The sequence below is a fragment of the Lagopus muta genome, chromosome 1, assembly GCF_023343835.1.
Source record: "Lagopus muta isolate bLagMut1 chromosome 1, bLagMut1 primary, whole genome shotgun sequence".
Lineage (NCBI taxonomy): Eukaryota > Metazoa > Chordata > Aves > Galliformes > Phasianidae > Lagopus > Lagopus muta.
Genome location: NC_064433.1, coordinates 177,704,055 through 177,728,084, shown reverse-complemented (window position 1 = coordinate 177,728,084; position 24,030 = coordinate 177,704,055). Strand labels below are relative to the sequence as shown.

Below are 24,030 nucleotides of genomic sequence, written 5' to 3'. Positions count from 1 at the left end.
CACCAGAAGCTGTTCTCTGAATGCCCTTTTCAGGAGAAACTTGCTGATGGTAAACAAAGTAATCATACACAAAACAACCTAGAAACAGCTCAAGAATTGCCTTTACAAGATAAGGCCTCCTCAGAAGTATCCTTTGGGACCACTTTCCTATGAGGAACAGCCAATACGAGTGCCTGTGTCAGAAGGGACTATCACTTCACTGCACCTGTCCCGGCTCTAATGGGAACAAATCTGGCTTTGGTTTGCTTCAAGGGCTTTAGTTCATGTTTTGATACTAGTACTGCAGCACAGGAATTATCCTATTACAGCAAAGAGATTATTTGATATGCCTGCTGCTGCCAGCCCTTGCATATGTGTGACCCAGATTCCTATGGACAGCCAGCAGCCACATCAGGGGCAGCCACACATACCTGTTTACCCCTTACAACTACCTGCCTGCATGTGCAAGAGGGTTTTGGTGAGTTAGTCAGAGGATTCTACTTCACTGGCGGCCTGTGATGGGGGAAGAAGATATTAGAGGGCACTCCAAATCCACACACCTGATGGTAATAAGTAATTACATAAATGGGAAGCATGCAACCACTCTGAGCTATGGATATGAAAGGCTGAGCCTGGATGTGTCAGTGAGCCATATGCAAAAACAAAATCCCGGGAACAGACATAGTAGTTGCATCACTCTTTTGGGAAGTGGAAGATGAGGTGTCTGAGGAAGGAGAGAACTGAGCCTGGGCAATTCATTTCCAGTGAAGGTGCACAGGCTTCATGGCCAGCAGCTTCACAAAGAGTAGAGGTGACCAGTGAGGACCTGACCAGTAAACAGGCTAGAAACATCCCTTGCCTTTGTCCAGACAGGTTAAGTGGGGTCAGCAGAATGGTGGTTGCAGTGCCCCAGGGGACAGTGTTCAGTTCTTTGGCATTGACCTGTTCAGTCCCGTCAGCAGCCAGGCAAAAGCACAACTCTGTATATATGGAGAGCTTTCCTATTAGCTGGTTAATGCCTAAAGACCAGAGGCACTTGGGAGATCAGGCAGCCACTGAGGACTTTCAAGTCATGGCTTTAAATTCAGGTACCTAAATGATTCCCATTCCTTGCTCCTGAGAGCATTATCCTTCACTGGATCTAGCCTATGGTATTCAAGCACTTAAGACACAAGCACAGAAGAAATCCAAAGATAGATTGTTATTCTCACAGTGTGATCAAAAACTCCCCCCAGCAGTTCTGTATTCCATGAGAAAGCAATTGGAAGTGGAGAAAGCGATGCTCTATCAGCCAGGAGGAGAGTTCAATGCATATTTAATGCTGGTCCTTGTCAGAGGTGAGAACACCAGAGGCTGCAGATCAGCCTGCACATCATTAGAGGCTTTCTGCTCGTTTACACAAGATAAACAGCCACAAAGAAGTCTGAGCAAGTCAGTCCTGTGATATCCTCAGGTATGCTGCTGCCCAAACTGCTTGGCCAGACTGTAGTTTGGCAGAGATTTCATTGTCTAAAACCAGGGATATACAATGGCTGGACAAGGGCTGCATTTTGCCAGATCTCAAGGCTTAATCCCAAAAGTCCCTAAGTAGGCTGAATCCAAAAGCAGACGTGGGCAGAGAGACATCTGGATGAGCACTCATCCTACTGAGCGGTGCCCTTCGCCTCCTTCGTCTTCAGATTGTCACAACTCCATCCAAAAGGGAATCGGCTTAAAGCACGGGTGTTAAACTATTAGTCATTTATTGTAAAATTAATCCTTCATTTAAACTCCAATCCTCCCAAAACCCCTCTTCCAAGCCTGCAGTCTTCTTACCTTTACTCCCGTTCTTTTAATAAAAAAGCAGCAGATCTCTGAGAGCCCCAGCTCATTTCAATCTCCAGATGTACAAACATCGTTATAAGCCACTTTGTATGTAATAAATGAAGACCTGATGTGTTTTATCAAAAACAAACATATGCACACATACACACACATGCTCACACAAAACAAAACAGAAAAAACAGCAGGGCTACAGGAATGCCAGTCTCGGAGTTAAAAGGCCATTTGAGGCCTCAGAAAGTTCACTTTGTTCCTTGTTAACAGTTAATAAAATTTTATCCCCAGCTATTACTACATAAAAATAACTTATGCATTCAAGTATGTGGTTTAAAGAAACAACACTCCAGTGTAATAATTAGCTTAAATCATGGATGAATTAGAAATACCATAAAAATGACAAATAGTACATTCATAGAATCACAGAATAATAGAATCACCAAGGTTGAAAATGACCTCCAAGATTATCCACCTATCACCAATATTTCCCACTAAACCATGTCCCTTATTACAGCATCCAAACGTTTCTTGAACATCCCCAGGGACGGTGACTTCACCACATCGCTGGGCATCCTGTTCCAATGCCTCACTACTCTTCCTGAGAAGAAATTTCTCCCGATGTCCAGCCTGAACCTCCCCTAGTGCAACTTGAGGGTATTCCCTCTAGCCCTATTGGTAGTTACAGGGGAGGAGAGGCTGACCTGCACATCCCCAAATCCTCCTTTCAGGCAGCTGCAGAGGGCAGTAAGGTCTCCCCTGAGCTTCTTCTTCAGACTGAACAATCCCAGTTCCCTCAGCTGCTCCCCATAAGCCTTGTGTTCCAGACCCTTCACAGCTCTGCTGCCTTTCTCTGGACACTGCAGGGCTTTCTCGTAGTGAGGGGCCCAAGACTGAACACAGTACTGGAGGTGCGGCCTCACCAGAGCTGAGTGCAGAGGGATGAGCCCCTCCCTGCTGCTGCCGGCTGCACTATTGCTGGTGCAAGCCAGGATGCTGGTGGCCATCTTGGCCAGCCAGGCACATTGCTGGCTCACATTCAATAACATTATCATCATTATTTTAATTAAGTGTGATTAATTTAAAAAGGAACAATTTGAAGAAAAATAGCTTTGTCTTTCCTAAACTTTTCACTATCTGTATACAAAGTCATGTTTCCTTGCCTTGCATGTGGAAACAGGGCATACTGAGGGGAGAACTCCAGAGAAGTTCTTGGTCAGAGACTCACTCTCATTCAGGTAAAGATAGAATGCTAACATATCAGAACTTCACATGAAATAGAAAATTTAAAAAAAAAAAAAAGTCATAGTCCAGAATGTTGAGATTTAATTAAATCTCAAAATTAAATACAGAAGTAAAGGGCTCTTCATTTGCATTGTTGGATGAGTCTTTGGGAATATGACTTTTGCTCCATCTTGACACTGGAAATTTAATCTCTAATGAAACTTGCTTGCAGTTCTCACAAAAAACCGAAGCTGTGAAATTTCAGAAGAGGCCTTCAGCCCAGCAGGCACTGTGCTGTCCTCGCTCCTCCCACCAGGAGTTGGTTGGGGGCTGTATGGAAGCAAGTGCCACAGGAGCTGAAGAGATGGCAGCTGCCTGGGCCTCTTCCTGCCATAGTCACTGCAAGCAGAGAGGTGCATCCAACCCAGTGCATCTTGCAAAGATTACTTTGCAGAGGAAAAATTAATTGCTACCATGGAAACGAGCAAAGAATGAGCAGAACGATTTCAAGCAAAATACCTGCTTAACAAGTTAGTTACTCACAGTGAACTTATTCCGTTCCTATTCACAATCGCATTTTTCTGAAACGCCAAGCACTCATCTTCCCTGTGAAAAGGAGACAGTTAAGGCCTCCTGGCAATTCACATTTATTAGAAGCCTCTATTTTTGTCTTCAACCAGTCACATAGCTTGGATCATCCACATATCTTCTGACTAAAACCCTGAAAACACAATGTACAAGACTTCGGGAACACTTTGTATTTGACTTGAGCCAAGTGGAATGCATTCCTAGATTACACATATGATCTTCGTTATCTGGGATATTTAGCATTTGGCATTGGCCCCTGGAAGATAACACACCACAGTCATCTACTGTGCATCAGAATAAGAAAGAACAGCTTCACCATGAGCAGCACAGCCCTGCTTCTATCTACAGGACAGGAGAACACCCTTAGAGATTTCAGAAATACCCAGTCTATACCTTTAAATTCTTTGATTGTTCAATCCAAATAATAAAACTGGGGAGGGCTGACTTTTTAGTATTTCCTTTTCAGGTTCTGTAAAGGTTTGCTTGTAAAGCCATTAAAAACGATGCCTGATTTTATTTTAAAACCAGTCCTGCTTCTCACTTATACCAAAATAATATCATAAAGATTCTTAACTCTGTAATAAAGAATAGTTTAATTACTGATATTTTAATGTCTTTAGCATGCAGAGGCACATACCTATAAATGGCCATGAAGACTAAGCAATGTAAAATCATGTTATTAAAGCATGTAAATAATTATATTGTTAAGCATGTAAAAATATGATTTTCAAAGATCTGGTGGGAGCGTGCACGAGGAAAAGGAAAGCTGCCAGCAAAAGCAAGACAGAATTTGGCTGTCCTGTCAAGTATTCTCCATACGAACAGAAGTCTGCCAAAACAGAGCAGAAACTTGGTAGCTTGGGCTTTGTCACTTGTGAAAATTGAAGGACAGCAGAACAAAGGCTGAAAATTTTGTTTGAAACACGTCTTTATTATTAATGTCAATGATTTTGAGAAGACATGCCCTGATGCTTAAATCAAGGTCTCAGACATTTCTGTTCTGTTTCAAGCCCATAATTTGTGCTGCACTGAAGTATATCATTAAGTAGTGTAGTTTTCATTAAAGGACATAACGAAAAAAAAAAAGGGGGAAATTACAACTGTGCAACAGGTCCAGGTCCAAATATAACCAGCCCAAGCCCTTCGCTGATTTCATACATATTAATGTAGTTAACAATCAAACTTTCCGCATCTGAATATCAGCCAAGAAAAATATCAACATCTTACTCTTCCAGTGTATTCTAGAACAACTCTGCTCAAAGTGCTTCCAAAGAGGACATGTGATAATGTAAAACAGTCCTTGCATTCCTATTCATCACTACTTTGCGAGGAAAGATAAACTATTCAGAAAAGAGGAAGAGAAGCAAAACCAGGAGGCAATGAATAGTTTGCATATTTTCATCTGTTGGAAGTAATGGTCCAAATTCCACTAGAATATCTATACTATTTACTATCTTCCCTTGCTGTCTACAGTTACAATTGAGTGGGACAGGGATTGCAGAGTGGTTGTATATCTGTACACCACTGTGCAATTCAAAGTTGTCTCAGAATTCCTCCACAGGCAAAGTATCTTGGCGTCTTATATGCCCAGTGTGGCAAGGTAAGATCAGTAAGACCTGTACCACATCCTTATCTCCACATTGGAAGGATGTGGATTTGGTGGGTGAACCAGTTGATGGATAAGAAACTGGTTGAAAGGCCGCAAGGCAGAGGGTGGTCATCAATGGCTCCATGTCCAGCTGGAGGCTGGTAATGAGCGGCATCCCCCAGGGGTCTGTCTTGGGACCGGAGCTCTTTAACGTCTTTATCAATGACATCGATGAGGGAATTGAGTGCACCCTCAGCAAGTTTGCTGATGACGCCAAGCTGAGTGGTGTGGTTGACATGGTGGAAGGAAGGGATGCCATTCAGAGGGACCTCGAGAGGCTGGAAAGGTGGGCCTGGGTGAGCCTGGTGAGGTTCAACATGGCAAAGTGCAGAGTTTTGCACTTGGGCTGGAGGAATCCCAGGCATTCGTATAGACTGGAAGGAGTGATCCTTGAGAGCAGCCCTGTCATCTTGATAGATAAAAAACTTAGCATGAGCCAGCAGTGTGCTCTTGCAGCTCAGAAGGCAAATGGTATCCTGGGCTCCATCAGAAGAGGGGTGGCCAGCAGGGACAGGGAGGTGATTGTCCCCCTTTACTCTGCTCTTGTGAGGCCCCATCTGGAGGACTGTGTCCAGGTCTGGAGCCCCCAGTACAAGAAGGACAGGGAGCTGTTGGAGAGGGTCCAGAGGAGAGCCACGAAGATGACCAGGGAGCTGGAGGACCTTCCCTGTGAAGACAGGCTGAGGGAGCTGGGCTTGTTCAGCCTGAAGAAAAGAAGGCTGTGATGTGACCTCATTGCAGCCTTTCAGTACCTAAAGCGAGCCTACAAACAGGAGGGGAATCAACTCTTTGAAAGGGTAGATAACAGCAGGACAAGGGGAAATGGTTTTAAGTTGAGCAAGGGAAGATTGAGGTTGGATGTCAGGGGAAAATTCTTTCCAGAGAGAGTGGAGAGGTGCTGGAACAGGCTGCCCAGAGAGGTTGTGGATGCCCCATCCTTGGAGGTGTTCAAGGCCAGGTTGGATGGGGCCCTGGGCAGCCTGGTCTAGTATGAGGAGGTTGCATTGGCAGGGGGGTTGGAGATTCATGATCTTTGAGGTGCCTTCCAACCCTGACCAGTCTGTGATTTTGTGATTCTGTAAGGAAGAAAACCAAATGATATAGCTGAGGAAAAAGAAGACAAGTTTTTGAACCCACAAGACTGTCCAATTTCTTTGTCTTTCAAGACTGAAGAAGAGCACAGCAGCACAAAACAGTGTCTGATTTTTCCACCTTGATCTCATCTCACCTACATCCTCCTGCTGTAAGAGCTACAGCAACACAACCATTTAAAAAACTCAATTCACTTAATGCTAAAACAGCCATCTCCAGATGTCACAATGGTTTCTTTGAACATTAATAAACTCTAAACTGCCCAAAGGTAGGTCTGTCCAAAATGGCTGCCACCACATTTTATGAAAATACCCTCTATATAATCCAAGGGCACTTGACATATAAAGCAGTGTAAAAATACCAGCTGACTTGTGCTTGTAAGTATTTCCTGCCCTTTTAAACTTTGCACTTGTTCGTTAATTTCAACAAATATTGAGGTGGGCCAGCTGCTGAGGTGAGAGGATTCATATAAATCTCTCACAGATGTATGCTAACTTCAGATAGGAGTTTTATCATCTACAAGTCATTAATCAACCATTAACAAGTAAGTGTAATGGAGTCCCACTATTAAGGTTCACTGCCAAAGGAGAATAATGGATTTTGTAGTCTGGCTGTGTCTACAAAAAGGGGAACTAAGAACTAAGACAGCTCTGAGAAAAAACATTTGGAGGAGATTAGAAAGCACGGGAAGTCATTTTGTTGCTCTCTAGCTCGCCTTAAGAGAAAGCACTTCACAGGAGTTAAGCATTTACACAACAAACCAAGTGGAAAGTTCAAATTCATCCATCAGTTTAGTGATGAAGAGGAATGTATTTTGCACAGCCAAACAAGGAAGTCAGGCATAGGTGAGAATTATTGCTCCTGAGAACAATAATAAACACTACATCATCAAGAGCGTTACTCTCTCACTGATAGACTTTGAAGCTACAAAATCACCTGCTCTGGCCTCCAGGGTCTTCAAACTTCATCAGACACTTCTTGCTAAGGCCACAGACTCCAGCTGGAAACAAGAGGAGCAGCTAAATTGCTGCATGCCCCAGGCAGAGGACAGACAGGGCTGAGGCAGCACCTAACATCTCTGGAAGCGGCAGGATCAGTCAGGCAAGGTGTTGCTCTTCCTGTAGAACAAGGCATCATTTCCCGTTCTTCAAACCTCTCCACCATAAAGTTGGTGGAGAAACTGGCCTTACAAAAAATAAAAAAATTAAAAAAAAATCCTCCTGCACACTAAATATGGATCTGGAAAGAATTCTGCCCTGAACTATGGAAGCAAGACATACTTACAATTTAGAAACAGTGAAAATATTCTTAGGTGAAAATTACATGGTATTATCCCATTCAGTGGCTTCTTCAGCCTTGGCCAATTTCTGATACTTATAGTACAGACAATAAAGCAAGAACAAGAAAAAGCAGAATTGAAGAAAAACGCCCAAGTCTGAACCCAGCAGGCAAATGACAGAAGCTCTGAAATATGAACTTTGAATATAATACATTTTTTTAGTATTGAGGACCAAGTGTTGGGACAGTTTCAAGGGAAGACAATTGCCCCATCCCTGGAGGTGCTCAGGACCAGGTTGGATGGAGCTTTGCGCAACTTGGTCTACTGGAAACTATCCCTGTCTATGAAACTAATTAATCCTTAAGGCCCCTTCCAGGCCAAACCATTCCATGATTAATGACTCTAGGCCTATGGGGACATAGGTGTATAAATGTAGGAAAATCCAACATCCAAGGGCTGAGGGATTCCATCTCTTGCCCCCCGTACCCTCCAGGTATTGCTGCTCTCCTCACAGCAATAGTCCATCTCTAATTTCAGTTTCAGTTATGAATGTGTGATCCATGCCCAAGAGGTGGTACCACAACTGTGAGTAAACTACAAATCCAATGAAGTAGTAGTACATGGAAAATAAATACGATAGAACAGACAACAAAAACGTTTCAGTAATCCCACGAAGGGGTTACAGAATACCAATTCCACTTATTTTAAAGACCTGGAAACAAAGTAAAAAAGAGGCCACAGAATAAATTTTACAGCCAGAACCAGAACACGCTGCTGGCTCTCAGCCCTAAACTCAGGCCAGTAGATTACACAAAAAGGTGCAAACACCTTTAGAAATTCAGTGCTCAGTTTTCTCTTTCATGTCCCAGCCAGTAAAAAGACACGCAAGTAGTTTCTACTCATTTTCCTTTCCTATTTTGCAACTCTGATGTTTCCACAAAATACTTCCACAAGTTTCTGAAATTCTGTGAGATGACAAATATGAAACCAGGTATTAGTTAGATCAAACACAGAAGACTTTCCAAAGCTCACATACTGATTATTTAACACAACACAGTGTAGGAAAAAAATATTCCTTACAAAGCCATACTTCATTTTCCATCAATAATGTTTCTCAGTAAAGAGCTCTACACAGCTGGAAGCATTAACAACCTACCAGATGGTTCACTTCTTGATAAACACTTATGTTTTGTAAGTTTAAAGTCTAATGAACTGTAGTGCAGGAAGATAAAAGTTATGTATGCAGAACGGTTCAAACGGCAGGTCAGGAGAGAGAGCTGGACAATGGAACAGCTCCATAGAAGCTCCCATCTTTATGGCAGCTTTACATTGGGGTGGGAAGGAGGAGACATGGCTGATCCATGGCTGGCAGATGACACAGACATGAAGTGCTGAACACATCACATTTGCACACACTCGCTCTCTCTCACAAGATGCTATGGGAAAAGGATAATAAAAGGCAGGGACTAGATCCTGACTCACAGCATTCTCCTAAACCAGCATGAGCTTCCAGACCTCTTGAGAGAGTGCATCATAGCAGTCCATCATAGCTCAAAGTAAATTGTGCAGTCCCACAATTACCATGCCTGAGTTATACCTGGTACAGCATGTACAGCCAGCAAAACTCACTGACTCACCTTGAGACAGATCTAGATCTGTTAAGTGCTTTGACGAAGATCAAGGATGGTGCAGACTGGCGTCTTTGGGCCAAACTCTTCATTTTTTGCTTGAAAAGAGAAACAAAAAGAAATTGTAGGTGAGACTTGGAACCACTACTGCATGCATACAGACTTGTAGTAGCCAGACTCCGATTTCAGATCACAGGAGAAAGGGTGAGTTATCACCATCAGAATCCCTGGGAATGGAAAATGGTTGCAAAATGTCATACTGAGAAAAATAGAAGCATGGCCTGAAAGCCAGCGATACAGAAAAGCTGACAATTAGCGCCCATACAGAGATACCCAAAGTATTGCATACGCAAAATAAACATCTAGAGCTTTTCCTCAATCACTTTTTGACCGTTAAGAACCTATTGTACTTCAAGAGTATCAAGTATCAAGTAATTTCAAATACTCAATACATTTCTGTATGAGTCCGGCAATTTATTATAAATTAATGTTTGGATTTTACCCACCTAAGTTTACACACAATATTGGGCTACATTTTTTTTCCCAAAATCATTAGAACCCCAAAGAGGTTTGAGCAAGTTCCTTTCCTATTAATCTAACTGGAACATTGCTTCTCTCTCTCAGTAGTCATTAAAGACATTTTTTTCATTCCTGATCACGCCTGGGAGGGCAAGGCAGTTCTCAGAAGGCATGGGAAAACCAGAAGGGAATGGGCAAAAGGAAACACGGGGAAAGCAGCAGGAAAAAAAAACAAAACCAACAACAAAGCATAGGTAAGAGATGGAAATGTCAGTAGCTTTCAAGGGAGCATGGATTCCCACTGAGTGAAGTTGAATACCACAATAAAAATACTGAGCAAATAGACAAAGCTGCTCTCCCTAGAGGCAGAAATTTTCAAAAGCATGCGCTGGAGACAGAAACACACATTTTGCTGCATAGAAATGTATTCATCACTGCACTGCCTCCCTCCTGCAGCCAGAAATAGGACTAAGGTGTGCTGGCCTGAGCACTGGAGCTGCTGTAGGAAATGGTGGTGCAGCCTAGCCTGCTGCTGCCAAGGTGTGTGACTTCTGCCCTCACAGGCCCTCCATCAAAGCACAGTTGTTGCCTTATTTTGCTCAAATACTTTTCATAACAGACTGGTGAACAAGCAGAGGGGGCTGAGCTCCTCCTGAGACCTAGACAGAACATGTCCTGTGGTGGTCCTTCACATCATCAGCCTGCACACCACTGAGAGCACACCATCAGAGGAACCTCTGGCGGTCACTGCTCACAGATAATTGCACAGCAAGATTTTCTTCCTTTACCCTAAATATAATCACTGAGTTCCAGGAACAGACATGTTCGGGAACAACTGATTCTTCTGCCAATTTATGCTCAGGATGTGGCACACATTTATTTGGGCATGTGCATGGTTTGCTCTGCTCTGAGAGAAGACCCTCTACAGAACTATGTGTTTTACCTTTGAAAAGTGTATTTCTTTCACTCACTGCAGCACATTTGTTATTGTCATTATTTGGTTCCCTATTTATGTATGTACATTCATTTTGTTAGATATGTAGTTGCAGCTATTACACAATAATTGTTATAAATTCAACCGTGTAATTTCAGTTCACCTCTAAAAATGATCTCACTTTGCTGTTTCTTTCATTAAGACATAACCTTCTCAAGACAGATCAGTTAGGTCTGGGACTATTTAGATGTCTTCTGTCCAACTGCAAATTAACTGAATAATAGCTTAATAGATTACTAACGTAAGAGATAATACATTTTTCTAGTGAATGAAACCAGTAGATCTCACTACTGGCAAATACGAGAAGTTGTTAACATTTGAAAAAGCATATTTACAAATGAGAAGGCATAAAGAGATCTGTGTCTAACAGAAAGCAAGACACTGATTTTACTCAACCATCAGTTTTTGTAGGAGTTTGTATAAAGCATCAACTCCCAATTACAAATTTACTGAAAGTCTCCTTTTGGGTAGGTGACTTTCAGGGGGTGGTTTAAACTGGAGCATCTCAGCTCCTGTGAACACAGTGGAAGTTTGGTGATGTTTCCAGAGAGATCTTAAATCCTTTGATTGCTGCAGTCTGAAGAGAAAGCCACTGAAAAAATGCAGTATTTTAAAGTCACTGGGAACATTTAGGTTGGAAAAGATCCCTAAGATCATCAACTCCAACCCTCACCTAACACTGCAGGTTCACCACTAAACCACATCTCCATGTGTGCCATGTCCACGCATCTCCAAAATGCCTCCAGGGACGGCGATTCCACCACTTCCCAGTGCCCAGTCACCCTTTCTGTGAAGAAATCCTTCCTGGCAACCAATCTAACCCTTCTCAGTGCAACTTGAGGCCATATCCTCACATCCTAGGCTGTTTCCTCATGTATGAAGGCTCTCTCCTTGCTTCGCAAATGTCTCTAAATTATGGCCACTCTTTTCACACTTGGGCTAGCAGTGCTGCATAGTGCCCTGATTTAAATATCTGAGGACTAAGGACTACAGCATGTTTGATTCGAGCCCAGGTGACTCAGGAGAGGATTCCAGGAGGCCTCAGGTCCAGCCTTGCTGTCCGAGCAGGGCACCACAGCCTAGGGCTGTGTCATTTCCAAGGAGGAGATCCCACAGCTTCTCCGAGCAGCCTCTGAATACAGATAGAGCTTACAGAAATAGAGCTTCATGATATGAAAAAGATCACTGATGAAATTTGGAAAAGGAAAGTCTTCAGAGCAAAAATGAAGAGAGTCAGGTCAGCCACATGCAAATAAAAATGTTACATTAACGATAGACAAAAAGGGTCATTTTGTTTTTATTTTGCCATGTACAGAGTCTGACAAGAGAAAATAAGAAACCATCACAATGACTTATTTTGAGGAGGAATAGGACAAATTCATTTTTGGCTGGGATGGACCCACATGTCTGCTCCTCTATCTCCCTGCTTTCCCATGTGCAAGGATGTCACCGTGGCAGTGCAGAGAGGAGCGGACACATCCTGGACAGCTGCAGTGAAAGCAGATGTTTGGGAGCAAAAGGAGATGCAACGACCAAGAATCCAAGCATGGGACACAGAGAAGCATTTCACAATGTGTCCCAAAACACAACCTCCCATTTTTTCATGTAAATATTAGAAAGGTCAACACAGGGAGAAATCCTCATGCTTGTTGGCTGAGTCACACCCATGTGAAATGTATCATAAAATCGGTATCCATAATTAATGTTTACAGTGTGCCAGATGCAAAGATTACCATCTTGTATCAGTCAGGACAAACTAGAGTTATCTTTGCCTTCCTTGCTTTCAAAAGCCTCAGTCCCCTGCCTCCTCCCCTCCAGTTCAGGTTTAACTTCATACTTTCTGCATTTCTGGTGGTGGCTGCCCTGATTTCTTTCTTAACAGAAACAAAAAGGGTTGCTTCTGTAGTTGGATTGGAGATCCAGCAGCACTTCAGTGTTTGGCTAGTTGTTCATCTGGTATAAACAGATGTAGGGCTATAGATTTCAAAAGAATGAACTTCCACCAGATAATGATCAGACCTGCACTCTGAACCATTATTTTGTAAACTGAGGTGGTAGGTGGTTTGTGAGCAGATCAGCCCACCATACTGAGGATAGTAACCCTGCAAAACAGTACTAAAAATACGCTGTGGCTCTTCTTGAATCAGAGTCCTAACTAAGAGCAGAGTTAGAGTAAAATCTTGACAAGTAGCACACAAGTCTGTGACCACACAAATAATCTGCTTCTGACTGCCCTCATTCAGCTAATCTGGCTAGTGGTTGAAGTGGGTATTGATACCATATAGAATTTATGTAAATTATTATATCTAAGTTAAGAAATTCATCCCTATTCCTAAAAAAAAAAAAAAAAAAAAAAAAAAAAAAAAGAAAAAAAGAAAGCAGCAACATCTGCATGAGATCTTTAAAAAACCATCAAGCTGAAGATAAAGCACTCTCTTGTGATTTGTGTATATCGCTTAACCATATCAAGCTTGGAAAGAGAATGGCAGAACATAAATTAAATAAAAAATGCCTGAAAAAAAATGCCTTTGTAGTCAACTGAGAGAAAAGGACATGTTTAGTGCACAGTTCTTCTGTCCTGTTTTAGCTGTGCAAAAATGAAATGAGTCTTGACCTAGAAGTGCTGACTTCTTCCACTGAATGCACAAGAAAACTAAAGAGACCAGGAAGGCTGAATTAATCAGCTCAATTCTCTCCTTGCTATCTGAGCAAAGGACAGGGAACAGAATTTTTAAGCTTAATAAGATACAGAACAATTGCCTTCATAGTGAATGCTTTGAGCTTAGGATGAGAAAATGATATTACCTGATGTCTATGTAAAAGATTCATATAGGAAATAGTTGAAAAATGCACTCAGTTCCTAGCTGGCAGGTGAACCCAGCAGAAATGCCTCTTCAGCAATGTGCAGACACTTGCTAAAACCCTCCCCAGAGATGAAAGGATTTCAGGCTCCTGACTTACAAGCTTGTTCCAGAAGTGGGTCAAGGCTGGGATGTGTGCCCAGGTCAGTTAACTGGGTGACATGGGCAGCTCTCAGACGGACCGGTACCTTGAGCTGAGGATTGCTCTCAAGTGGCTAAGATCTCCCTCTCACTATTTTTCTAGTGAAAGGAAATCTGATTTTAACAAAGCCTGCTATATGAAACTATCTAAGTTATTACCATGAGGGATTTCACCCATGCAAACTCTGTTCTTGTTGTCTGAGTAACAAAACATATCTGTGACACACATTTCTGGTTTAGCTAGACATGAAGCAAAGCACAAACAGAAATCTTTACAGAGATCTGTACAACAAAATTCAGCTAACTGCTTGACAAAAAACGAAACATCAAAACAACACTCATCACCCAGCTGTTAATTTTCAAAGACAATTGGGCAATACTATTTCCCCTGTATCACCAGGCTTCCTACAAGAAACAATAAATCCTATATTCCTCTATGCCATAATCCTGCACTTGTTAGACTTACAGTGCACGGCTGCCCAAAAAATACCAGAAATAACAAGAATCTCTTATTCTTGGGTAGGGCAAGAAATGGCCCTACAGTGACCTGTAACATTCCTGAGCCCTTATAAAGAGGGTGAGAAGATGGCTGCAAGTGTATGGCTGGCTCGAAAGGCAGAGTGTGTGCCTGTGAGCCTGAGAGACAGCCAGGTCCCATTTTCCATAACGGCAGAGCAGGTGACAAAACTATGTGCTTGTGTTTATGCTGGCAGAATACTTGTACTTACATGGACTTTCCTAAAAGAAAGCTATTTCTGGAGGGATAACTGTGGATAAAATGATTGCAAGGGCAAAAGAGGAAAGACCTACCAACAGAAGGGAAGAAAAAGCTGGTAATGGTGGACCAGCAGCTGCAGATGGAGACCAGAGTTAAAGTGGAAATAAAAACTGATGAAAGAAACTGTGTGCAAAAGATGTCCTACCAACCATCTCCCACAAGATACTAATCTTTGGAAGCATGGATATATAGATGTGTTGGCAAGATCTCATCCATTTACATCCAAAGCTGCACATGTGGAAGATTATTAAGAAGATGGAGGAGGTCATTGTTGAATATTTAGCCCACAGGTCCTGCTGTCTGCTGTACTGCATCCACAGTGCCTGCAGCAGCACCTTCAGATGTGGTGCTGTGGTGTAGAGCCCAAGCTTTCCTACCAAACTTCACACAACAGATTGTTAGCACACAGACATGGTTCTGCCACAGTTTCAGCACACCAGGCTTTTCTTTGGAGCAGCTGACTGATGACAGAGCAAGTATCGTATAATCACAGAATCATTAAGGTTGGAAAAGACCACTAAGATCACCAGTCAACCCATCCCCACCATGTCCACTAACCATGTCCCTCAGTGCCACATCCACGCACTTCTTGAACATCTCCAGGGACGGTGACTCCATCACCTCCCTGGGCAGCCTGTGCCAATGCCTCATCGAATAGACAATGTAAACAGACAATGATTTGCTATGTCGTAGGTCCCATATGACATGTTGAGTCCTTCTCCTTCCTACCACCATCATGCAGAACTTAAAAAAACACAAGACTGGGAAACTGAAGAGCAAGATCACATTGTTTTATATACAGTTTTCAACTTCTCACATGAACAGGCAAAAGAGGGATAGCTAACTCTCATTCTGAATTAAATCATAAGCCTAATAAAAGGCACATCACTGTAAGTCATCACCAGTCAGCAGTGCCTACCAAGGTGGTTGCATCTGAAGGACAAATGTGGATGACTTCATTAACACGGGCTTTTTCCAGTTCTCATCAGAGATGCTATAGGGTATGTCTCCATGATGACAGGAACTGTCCGACATCCAACACTTATTTCACAGAAGTGTTCCTGAAAAGCTGAGATTTCTGGTGGTGGGATTCTGACCGCAGCCCCCCATATCATCAGCCACGATCACAGTAGAGGACAAAGTCTCACAGGAAGGAGAAATCTCAGCCTTAAGGAGCTTTATGCCAAAAACCATATATACACAAGAGCATGAGATCAAGGTACCATCAAGTACAATGACAAACACATTCTTGATTCATATTAGCAGAGTAAGACAGAGGACAGGGTGAAGGTTGTGTGTGACTGCCTTTACTCTTCCAATTCAATTTGCTTGAATTTTATCCATTTAGTACACAGTTGGGAACACAGCTCTTCTTTTCCTGACAGTAAGCTGTTTCTGTATGTGTGATCAGAATTACAAAGAAACATTGTAATGGTGATAGAATACTGTGCTTTAAGCTTCCACAAATACTATTCTACAAAATGGTTAAGTTTTTTGTACACATTGTATGAATAAACATAACAAATTGCTGAGCCTCACAAAAATTATAAGCAGTCACTTGAAATTTTCAAGGAGGCAGCAAAAAATCTTAAGAGTGATTGCTTATGTTACCAAAGATTGTCTTGTGTAAAATATTCTGGTTGGAATCTAACCCTTCGAAGAAGAGAGAAGTGAAACACCAGAAACTTATAAATATAATTAAATGACCACAGCTGTTACTGCTGACACAGATATACTGGCACAGAAGACATGCTGAATCGTTTGTTTTGATAAATTTGTACAAATAAGCTCCATCAGTAAAATCACTTTTACTCATCTTACTTCAGCCCATTTCAGAGCTGCATCAATTTACTGGCATTGGTTACTAAACGGTCAGTACAAAAACTTCTCTGCAGGTCGATCAACCACTGTCCAGTGACTCCAGGTAAGTCCAGTAAAGGAGGGAACCTGACCTAGAATTTTCCAAAAGGATCAATTAAAACACTGCACTTCAGTGTCACCTTCCAGAAGGGCATCTTGAATGTCTTACATGCATTTAATAAGGAGAAGCTCCCATTATTTGTGAGGTATGCTAGCATTTCAGATTGCTTTACATATAAAGAAAAGGAGAGGAAGTGTTTGCAAGACAACAATGTAAGTGGTCCCACAAAGCACATGGAGTGAATCCTAGACAACTTCTATCACCTGGTCCTATGATGTGATCCATCAGTTTTGTTGCAACAGCCAAGCGAAAGATAAAATAGGAATTCAAACAATCACAGAACAACACAGGAAATCTCAGCAAAATACATTTGACTTGGGAAAGGTATAATTGAAATAATAAAATAAAAATGTTCACTGGTGGCTCATCACTGCATCCTTGGGGCATTTTTGTCACAGAAGTGTTCCCGGATTGCTGAGATTTCTGGCACTGTGTGGTGTGATTCTGACTGCTGTCCCCCATGTTGTCAGCCAGGATCTCAGTCAAGAGCACAGAGACTCACAGGCAATGTGAATGTATTTGCAACAATATCTTTAAACTTGCTATGTTGTGTCACCACCAGTATCAAAGCTGATCTCTTGTCAGCAGGCTCTGCCACACAACTACATATATATGCTACAAGCAGTGCAGTATGTCCTGTAATAACAAAGCCTTCTCTCTGTCAAAAAGTGCTGTGCCTTAGCACTCTGTGGAGCTCAAAACAGAGGTACTCAGATAGTCCATAGCACATAAGGAGCAAAAAATAATTTGAACTGCCATTGAGATCCTGCTTCGAGCAGATTTAAGACTAGCCCAGTGTTGAACAGGCATGAAGGTAGGGACATTCTTCCCCAGCCAAAAGGAGAGGCAGCCTGTAAGGAAACTCCAGGGAGCACTGGGACTGTGGAGGAGGACAGAGGCTGGACTGATGCTTGTGGCTGCAGGATTCCCTATGTATCCCCACTGTCTGTGCCTGCATGCTGATGAATTCCAAGAGAGCTGCCAAGATCTGTAAAAAGTAACATCCCTACTCCTTTGTCAGCATCGGCAAAAACAAGATCTGTTTTCCTTCGATGGGAGCAGGAAAGCACAAGTGCTGCCTTCAGTTCTTGTCTTCAGAAAGCTGAATCAAAAAGAATTCGTAGGGAAGCAGTGTTCATCTTTGCAGCACTTGAACATCCCTTCTCATTTCAGGTGGTGCCCGGCATCAGAGCAGCAAGGTGTCTTCAGCAAAAATCAAAGAAGCAGTAGGAGAATAATCAAAGCCACACATTTAGCTGCCTCAGGTTACACAGTAGTACTGGGGAGGGCAAGCATTCATTCCATCCATTTGTCCAGCAGAAGACACTCCTCCCCTTCATGTAGGTGTATTGCACTCCTTCTTCAGAAACTTATCAAATCAAGGTGTAGGCAGAAGTCAGGCTAAGCACTCCCCAAGCAGCCATTTTGCACTTTACTTGTGCTCTGAGATGTCCCTGGGGCTGCAGTCAGGTGCATGCCTTGGTGAGATGAGACTCACAGAGACACATCCCAGGGACATATGCTCCAGCCCAAAGAGATGCTCTGGAGGAGGAGTGGAACTGTGGCTCCCCTCAGCCACAGAGCCCCAGCCATTGGGTTGGGCACAAGGTACCACGCATCAGGTGGACAGCTTTAATAAAGGACATCATAACCTGGCTGTGTCCTAATCCTCCCAATGTGTTTGACAGCCAGTGACACCATATTCCTCTAAAGGCAGACAGAGCACAGATGTAAATGGCAGAGTGAAGCAGAATGGGTACGGCAGGAAGCCACCCAGCCACACTTCGGTACATGTTAAGCCAAGGAGAAACGAGTTCCCCTACTACATAGTGGGAAGAATGTGGTCATAGCAGCTCACTCATTACAGCACAGTGTAAGGCAGAAATGAGCACTTAGCTGCACCCAGAGAGTGAGCATTCTGCACTTGATCGTGTCACATGCAACTGGCACACCGAAAAGCTTTAACCGTCAGTTGTAAGCCTCTCCTCCATCAGTCACAACAGAGAAGGCAGAGCGCACCTCCTCAGGAAGTTGCCTTCCCATTTCTCTCATCCAAAGCACATGTGGGAGCCCCCAGCACCTCTTGCTGGGAGCAAATCTTCCCCTCCTTGCTTGGCAAATCCCAAACCCCACTCCTCAGAGCCCCAAACGCCCACCCCACGGAGCCCTGGGCACCCCGCAGAGCACCCCCAGCTCTCTCCAGACACCTGCACGCCAAATCACCGCTGCTCCCAGGACAACCATAGCGCACAGACCCGGAGCTCCGGCATCCCGGAGCTCTCCGGGTGACCCCAGGCTGACCCTCCCAGCTCTCCTGTACCTCTGCGCAACACCCTCAGGTGTCCCCGGTCTCAGCCACCCGGCAAAGCTTTACCGCAGAACCCGACCGCCCGGACACGCCTGCACCGAGCTCTCCCGCGGACGCTCGCGGCCCCAGCTCTCCCGACGGCTCCCCCCGCATCGCCGCGGACCCGGGGAGCGCCCGGTGACGAGGACCGCGGCGGGGAATGACACCTTCCCCCACGATTTCCAGAGGAGCAGCCCTACCTTCTTGCCGTCGGCGGCGGCGAACACTCTACTCTCGCCGCTCACCGAGGATGAGCGGCCGGGCCCGAGGTGCTCCTGTTGCGGGGACATCACGTCCATGCGGCCCCGCGCCGCCGATCTCCCGCCGCGGCGACACCCCAACCGCCGCCGCCGCCGCCGCCGCCCGCACCATGGACAGGGCGCGCCGCGATGGCACACGCCCCTCCGGGACACGCCCCCTACGCGGGACACGCCCCCACAGGAGCCACGCCCCCAGCCGGTTCGAGCCCTGCTCTGCGGCGCGGGGCGATAGGGAGGGGAGGGGGCGACGCGCATGCGCCATCGCGGGGAGTCGGCGGCGCGCTCTCGCCGTCCTGCGCGTGCGCGTGTCCTGCGGATGGAACGGTGCGGGGAGAGTGGGTTACGCTGCTCCGGAGCGGGAGGCGTTGCGTGGTCCCGGGGCTGTGGGGGTGCGTTACGTTGTTCCAGGGATGGTTGAGGAATGGCATCGTCCCAGAAGTAGGGGGTGTGGCAGTGGCCCATCACCCGCCCACCTCCTGTTCGAGGTGAGTGCGAGGCAGGGTCCCTCCCCGAGGACTTGCATGGTTTGGAGTCCTTGCTCGTGCCCTGTTCTGGGGGTGTCAAGGGCGTGCCGTCATGCAGCAGGGAGTTAGGAGTCATCAAGGGGAGAGCACGTGTGTGTGAGTGAGCTGTGGGTTAACCTGGACCGGAAACTGGATAGAAGCTCTCTGTCCCTGTCCTTCTCCATGTAGAGGGGTGTTTTTCTCTCCATCCTTTGCAGTGGTTGTAGGTTGTACGTGCATTTTTTCCTGTGCTGAGCACCAGAAAGCCAGGCAGTAAAAGAGACACCTTTCCATCTCACACACAGCTTTCCATATGTCCACCTACCTCCTGTGCTGGGATTCAGTGTAGTTCTGTAGGGTTACTTTCCTGGTTCTGGCTGCAGCAGTGCTCGTGGTAGCAGCCACTCCTGCCATGTACACCTGAAGCAGCGGAGAATGGCAATGTTTCTGCATCATGCAGCCACTTCTCTGAGCTGTTTAAGCTCGTCAGCTCCATGGGACAGTGCTTGGGTGATCCTATTGCTGAGACTGATGTAGGCTCATGCCCTCTGCGTGCATGGTGCTTCCTGCAAGTCAGGGGAATCGTGTGGGTGCAAGCAAAGGGGAGATGAAATATTAATGCCTAGGATGCAGTCTGAATGCTGCTGCCTCCTCACACAGAGGCACTGAGCTTTCCTGGGCCCAGCAGTTCACTGTTGCCTGACCAAAATCAAATCCACATTTATGAGCATTTCCCCAGTTGGTGATAGCTCTTGGATTACACCATGCCAGTGTCTGAGGCTCAGAGAGCTGCCAGGCTGCCTCTGCTGTCCTCTGGGAAAATCACTGAATAGAATAAAATAATCATTAAAGTTGGAAAAGGCCTCTAAGATCATCTAGTCCAACTGTCAACCATCATGCCCACTAAACTATGTCCCCAAGTGCCACATCTATACATTTCTTGAACAACTCCAGGGACAGTGACTACCTCCTCCTTGGGCATCCTGTGCCAATGCCTGACTACTCAGAGAGTAAATCTTTCTTCTGGCACAATTTAAGGCCACTCCCCCTCCTGTCACTGTGACTGGAGAGAAAAGGCTGACCCCGACCTCACCACATCCTCTTTTCAGGCAGTTGCAGAGAGCAATAAGGTCCTCCCTGAGCCTCCTCTTCTCCAGGCTGAACAATCCCAGTTCCCTCAGTTTCTCCCCATAAGCCTTGTGCTCCAGACCCCTCACAGCTCTGTTGCCCTTCTCTGGACACTACAGAGCCTCAATGTCTTTCTTGTAGTGAGGGGCCCAGAACTAGACACAGTACTGAAGGTGCTACCTCACCAGAGCTGAATACAGGGGGATGATTACCTCCCTGCTCCTGCTCTCCTGCTGGCTATGCTATTGCTGATACAAGCCAGGATGCCCTGGGCCTTCTTGGCTACATATACTTACAGATTGGAACTCGCACCATTTCCCCCTGTTGGTTCTGTGTGGTCTTTCAGCTGCTCTGTCCAAACCTTGTCAGCATTACGAAGATGATCAGGGGACTGGAGCACCTCCCCTATGAAGACAGGCTGAGGGAGCTGGTTTGTTCAGCCTGGAGAAAAGAAGGCTGTGGGGTGACCTCATTGCAGCCTTTCAGTACCTAAAGGGAGCCTACAAAGAGGAGGGGAATCAACTCTTTGAAAGGGTAGATAACAGCAGGACAGGGGGAAATGGTTTTGAGTTGAGGGAGGGGAGATTGAGGTTGGATGTCAGGGGGAAATTATTTCCAGAGAGAGTGGTGAGGTGCTGGAACAGGCTGCCCAGAGAGGTTGTAGATGCCCCGTCCCTGGAGGTGTTCAAGGCCAGGTTGGATGGGGCCCTGGGCAGCCTGGTCTAGTATTAAATGGGGAGATTGGTGGCCTTGCATGTGGCAGGGGGATTGGAGATACGTGATCCTTGAGGTCCCTTCCAACCCTGGCCAGTCTGTGATCCTGTGCATCTGGCCCAATGCATCTGTTGTGGGGCAGATCCCAGATCTTGCAGATCCTCTGCAAGAGGGCTGAGTGAAGATTTGCTGGGGTAGGGAAGAAGCTGTACACCATGACTATTCAGAGCTCAGAATATATTTAGAGGTTTGGCACCCTGTTCCCCAGAAACATTTGCAAGTGATGATATTCTTGGTGACAATTTGGAAATTAGGCAGTGATTATGTATTTATTTTGCAAAGGAAATGTTGCACAAGCTTTCCTAAACACTCACACATGTTTTGAGGTGTTCTTTTCTTAGATTCCATAAGCGCATTTCTTACAGCGTTTGTTGAACACTGACTCTGTCACCTGCTCACTAAGATAAATAGATGAGAATCCTGCCATTTGGTTAAGGGAGATGGGAGAAGCTTCTCTGTGCATCATGAATGTGTATACAGACAGACAGCCGTAGTGCAGGAGTTCTGGTTGTCGACAAGCTGAACATAAGTCAGCAGTGTGCCCTGGGGCCCAAAGAGCCAACTGTGCCCTGGGGTGCCCTAGGCCCAGCAGTGCCAGTGGGTGGGGGGAGGGACTGTCCCCTCTGCTCTGTGCTGTGCAGCCTCACTTCCAGCTCTGGATGCGGGTTTGGGACCATAGTATAAGAAGGGCATAAAGCTACTAGGAGAGTCCAAAGGAAGGCTACAAAGATGGGGAAGGGTTGGAAGGACAATGAGGACAGGACGTATGAGGAGCAGCTGATGTCCCTGGGTGTGCTCAGAGCAGAGCAGGCTGAGAGGAGGCCTGATGGTGGCTGCAGCTCCTCACAGGGAGTGGAGGGACTGCAGAGGGGAAAAGAGCAATTTGGAGGAGAACAGGATGGGTGGCTGAACAGCTCCATATCATCATCACTTGGGAGCAGTCCCACTGTAAATTTGGGCATTCCTTGTGAACAATGGCTAGATGGCATTGCCCTTCTTTTCTGGAATTCAGTACAGCAGCTTTAGGGACAGAGGGAATTTGTCTTTCCTCATCTTCACATTATTTGCTGCTACTCCATACCAAAAAGGTTGTGGTTTGCAAAGAGCATCTTCCATCCTCTGTGGTCCCTGAGGGCCTTGACAAGAGAAAGCCTGTCCTTCTCTTTTTGATGGTAGCTTGCTAATAAAATTAAGTGGTATGTAAGTAATTGCTAAGTGGAATTCACAAATGTCCAAAAATTCAGGCCATGGCAGTTATTAACATTTTGTGCACATATATTAGCATTAACAGAAAATACCCTATTCTGCCCCTTCACATGTTAGTAGAGACCTCCAGGTTTCAGTTTTCTATTTCAGTGCCAGGGGCCAAGCCCTTCTACCCCTTCCACAACTGCTACCTGGACACCAGGAAGGAAAGACCATCACAGCCAGGCCTTGTGCAATTTTGAATATCCATTTCAGCCTTATTACATATGCTGTGTGAAATTGAGTCCAGTGCATCAAAGAGAAGCTTGCCTTTGAAGGGCTGCATGTCTCCTGCATGCAAATGCTGCTCTGACTTAATTAAGCTTGATTTTATAATTGGTGTAGTTAAATTGGTATGATTCTTGTGAGCAAATAACGATTGGCAGGAGCACCTCAGTGTACTTACAGCATCATGTCAACAGAACCCATCAGCAAGTGACATTGGGATTTCCTTTCATTCACCTTTTTCATGTTTTTTTCTGTATCTTACTTCTGATTTTTATGCTTTGTTTCCTTTGTTTGCTTTAATAGACTCATAAGATTGCTTATTTTGGGCTTCTCTGTACTGAAGATTTTCCTGTGGTAGTGACAGAGACAGCCCTTCAACTGGAAATTGTGAGACAAAGTTAAAAGCTGCTGGCTGGATATTCATCTGGAAAGACCTCACAGAGAACAAAATATTAGACATGAAAGGATAGCATGTTGTTTAAGATAAGGCCTAATCTCTTCCCTTTATGGGCAACATTTCTGATCTAAATCTGAGCGCTTGCACCCAGAGCTGTTTAACTTTCACTCTCAGGTAGGTGGGCAGCAATGCAAATACTGAGAGCTAAATCTGCATGGCAGTCCTGAGCACAGCATGCAGATGCAGTAAGTGGGAGGCTGACTACCTACAAAATATGCAGGACACCCATCTGGTCAAGTACAATCTTAAACTTTCATAGATCTCACTGTGTACCCATCACACTACATGACACCTTGAAAAGCCACAGTCCACGGCATTTACTGCTCAGCACTGGAACTGGTTCCTATTTATCAGCACGTTCTTGAGAAAGACATCCTATCACTTAAAATTTGATGAGAGTGTGTTAGAAGATGCTTGTCCCAAAGTTCTAGATGAGAAGCATGACTGCGTACACACAGCTCATAAATAACCCATTCTTTATTGTTGTTGTAGCTAGGTGTTGCTGATGGACTCCCTGGAGCTTCAAAAAGCACTGGCCATGCAAACAGCCAGATTCCTATT

General features: G+C 44.9%; 1 protein-coding gene across 2 annotated transcripts in view; it reads right to left on the bottom strand.

Moving 5' to 3' along the window:
- Positions 1-19,257, bottom strand: part of ARHGAP20 (Rho GTPase activating protein 20) — a 63,424-nt gene extending 44,167 nt beyond the window's left edge. For both annotated transcript variants that reach the window (XM_048935066.1, XM_048935075.1), the window contains exons 1-2: positions 19,075-19,257; positions 9,263-9,351 (exon numbers count right to left, since the gene is read on the bottom strand). In XM_048935066.1, the coding sequence (XP_048791023.1) occupies positions 9,263-9,351; positions 19,075-19,173 (188 nt within the window). In that variant the 5' untranslated portion in view covers positions 19,174-19,257. The remainder of the gene's footprint in view (positions 1-9,262; positions 9,352-19,074) is intronic.
- Positions 19,258-24,030: the final 4,773 nt, after the last annotated feature.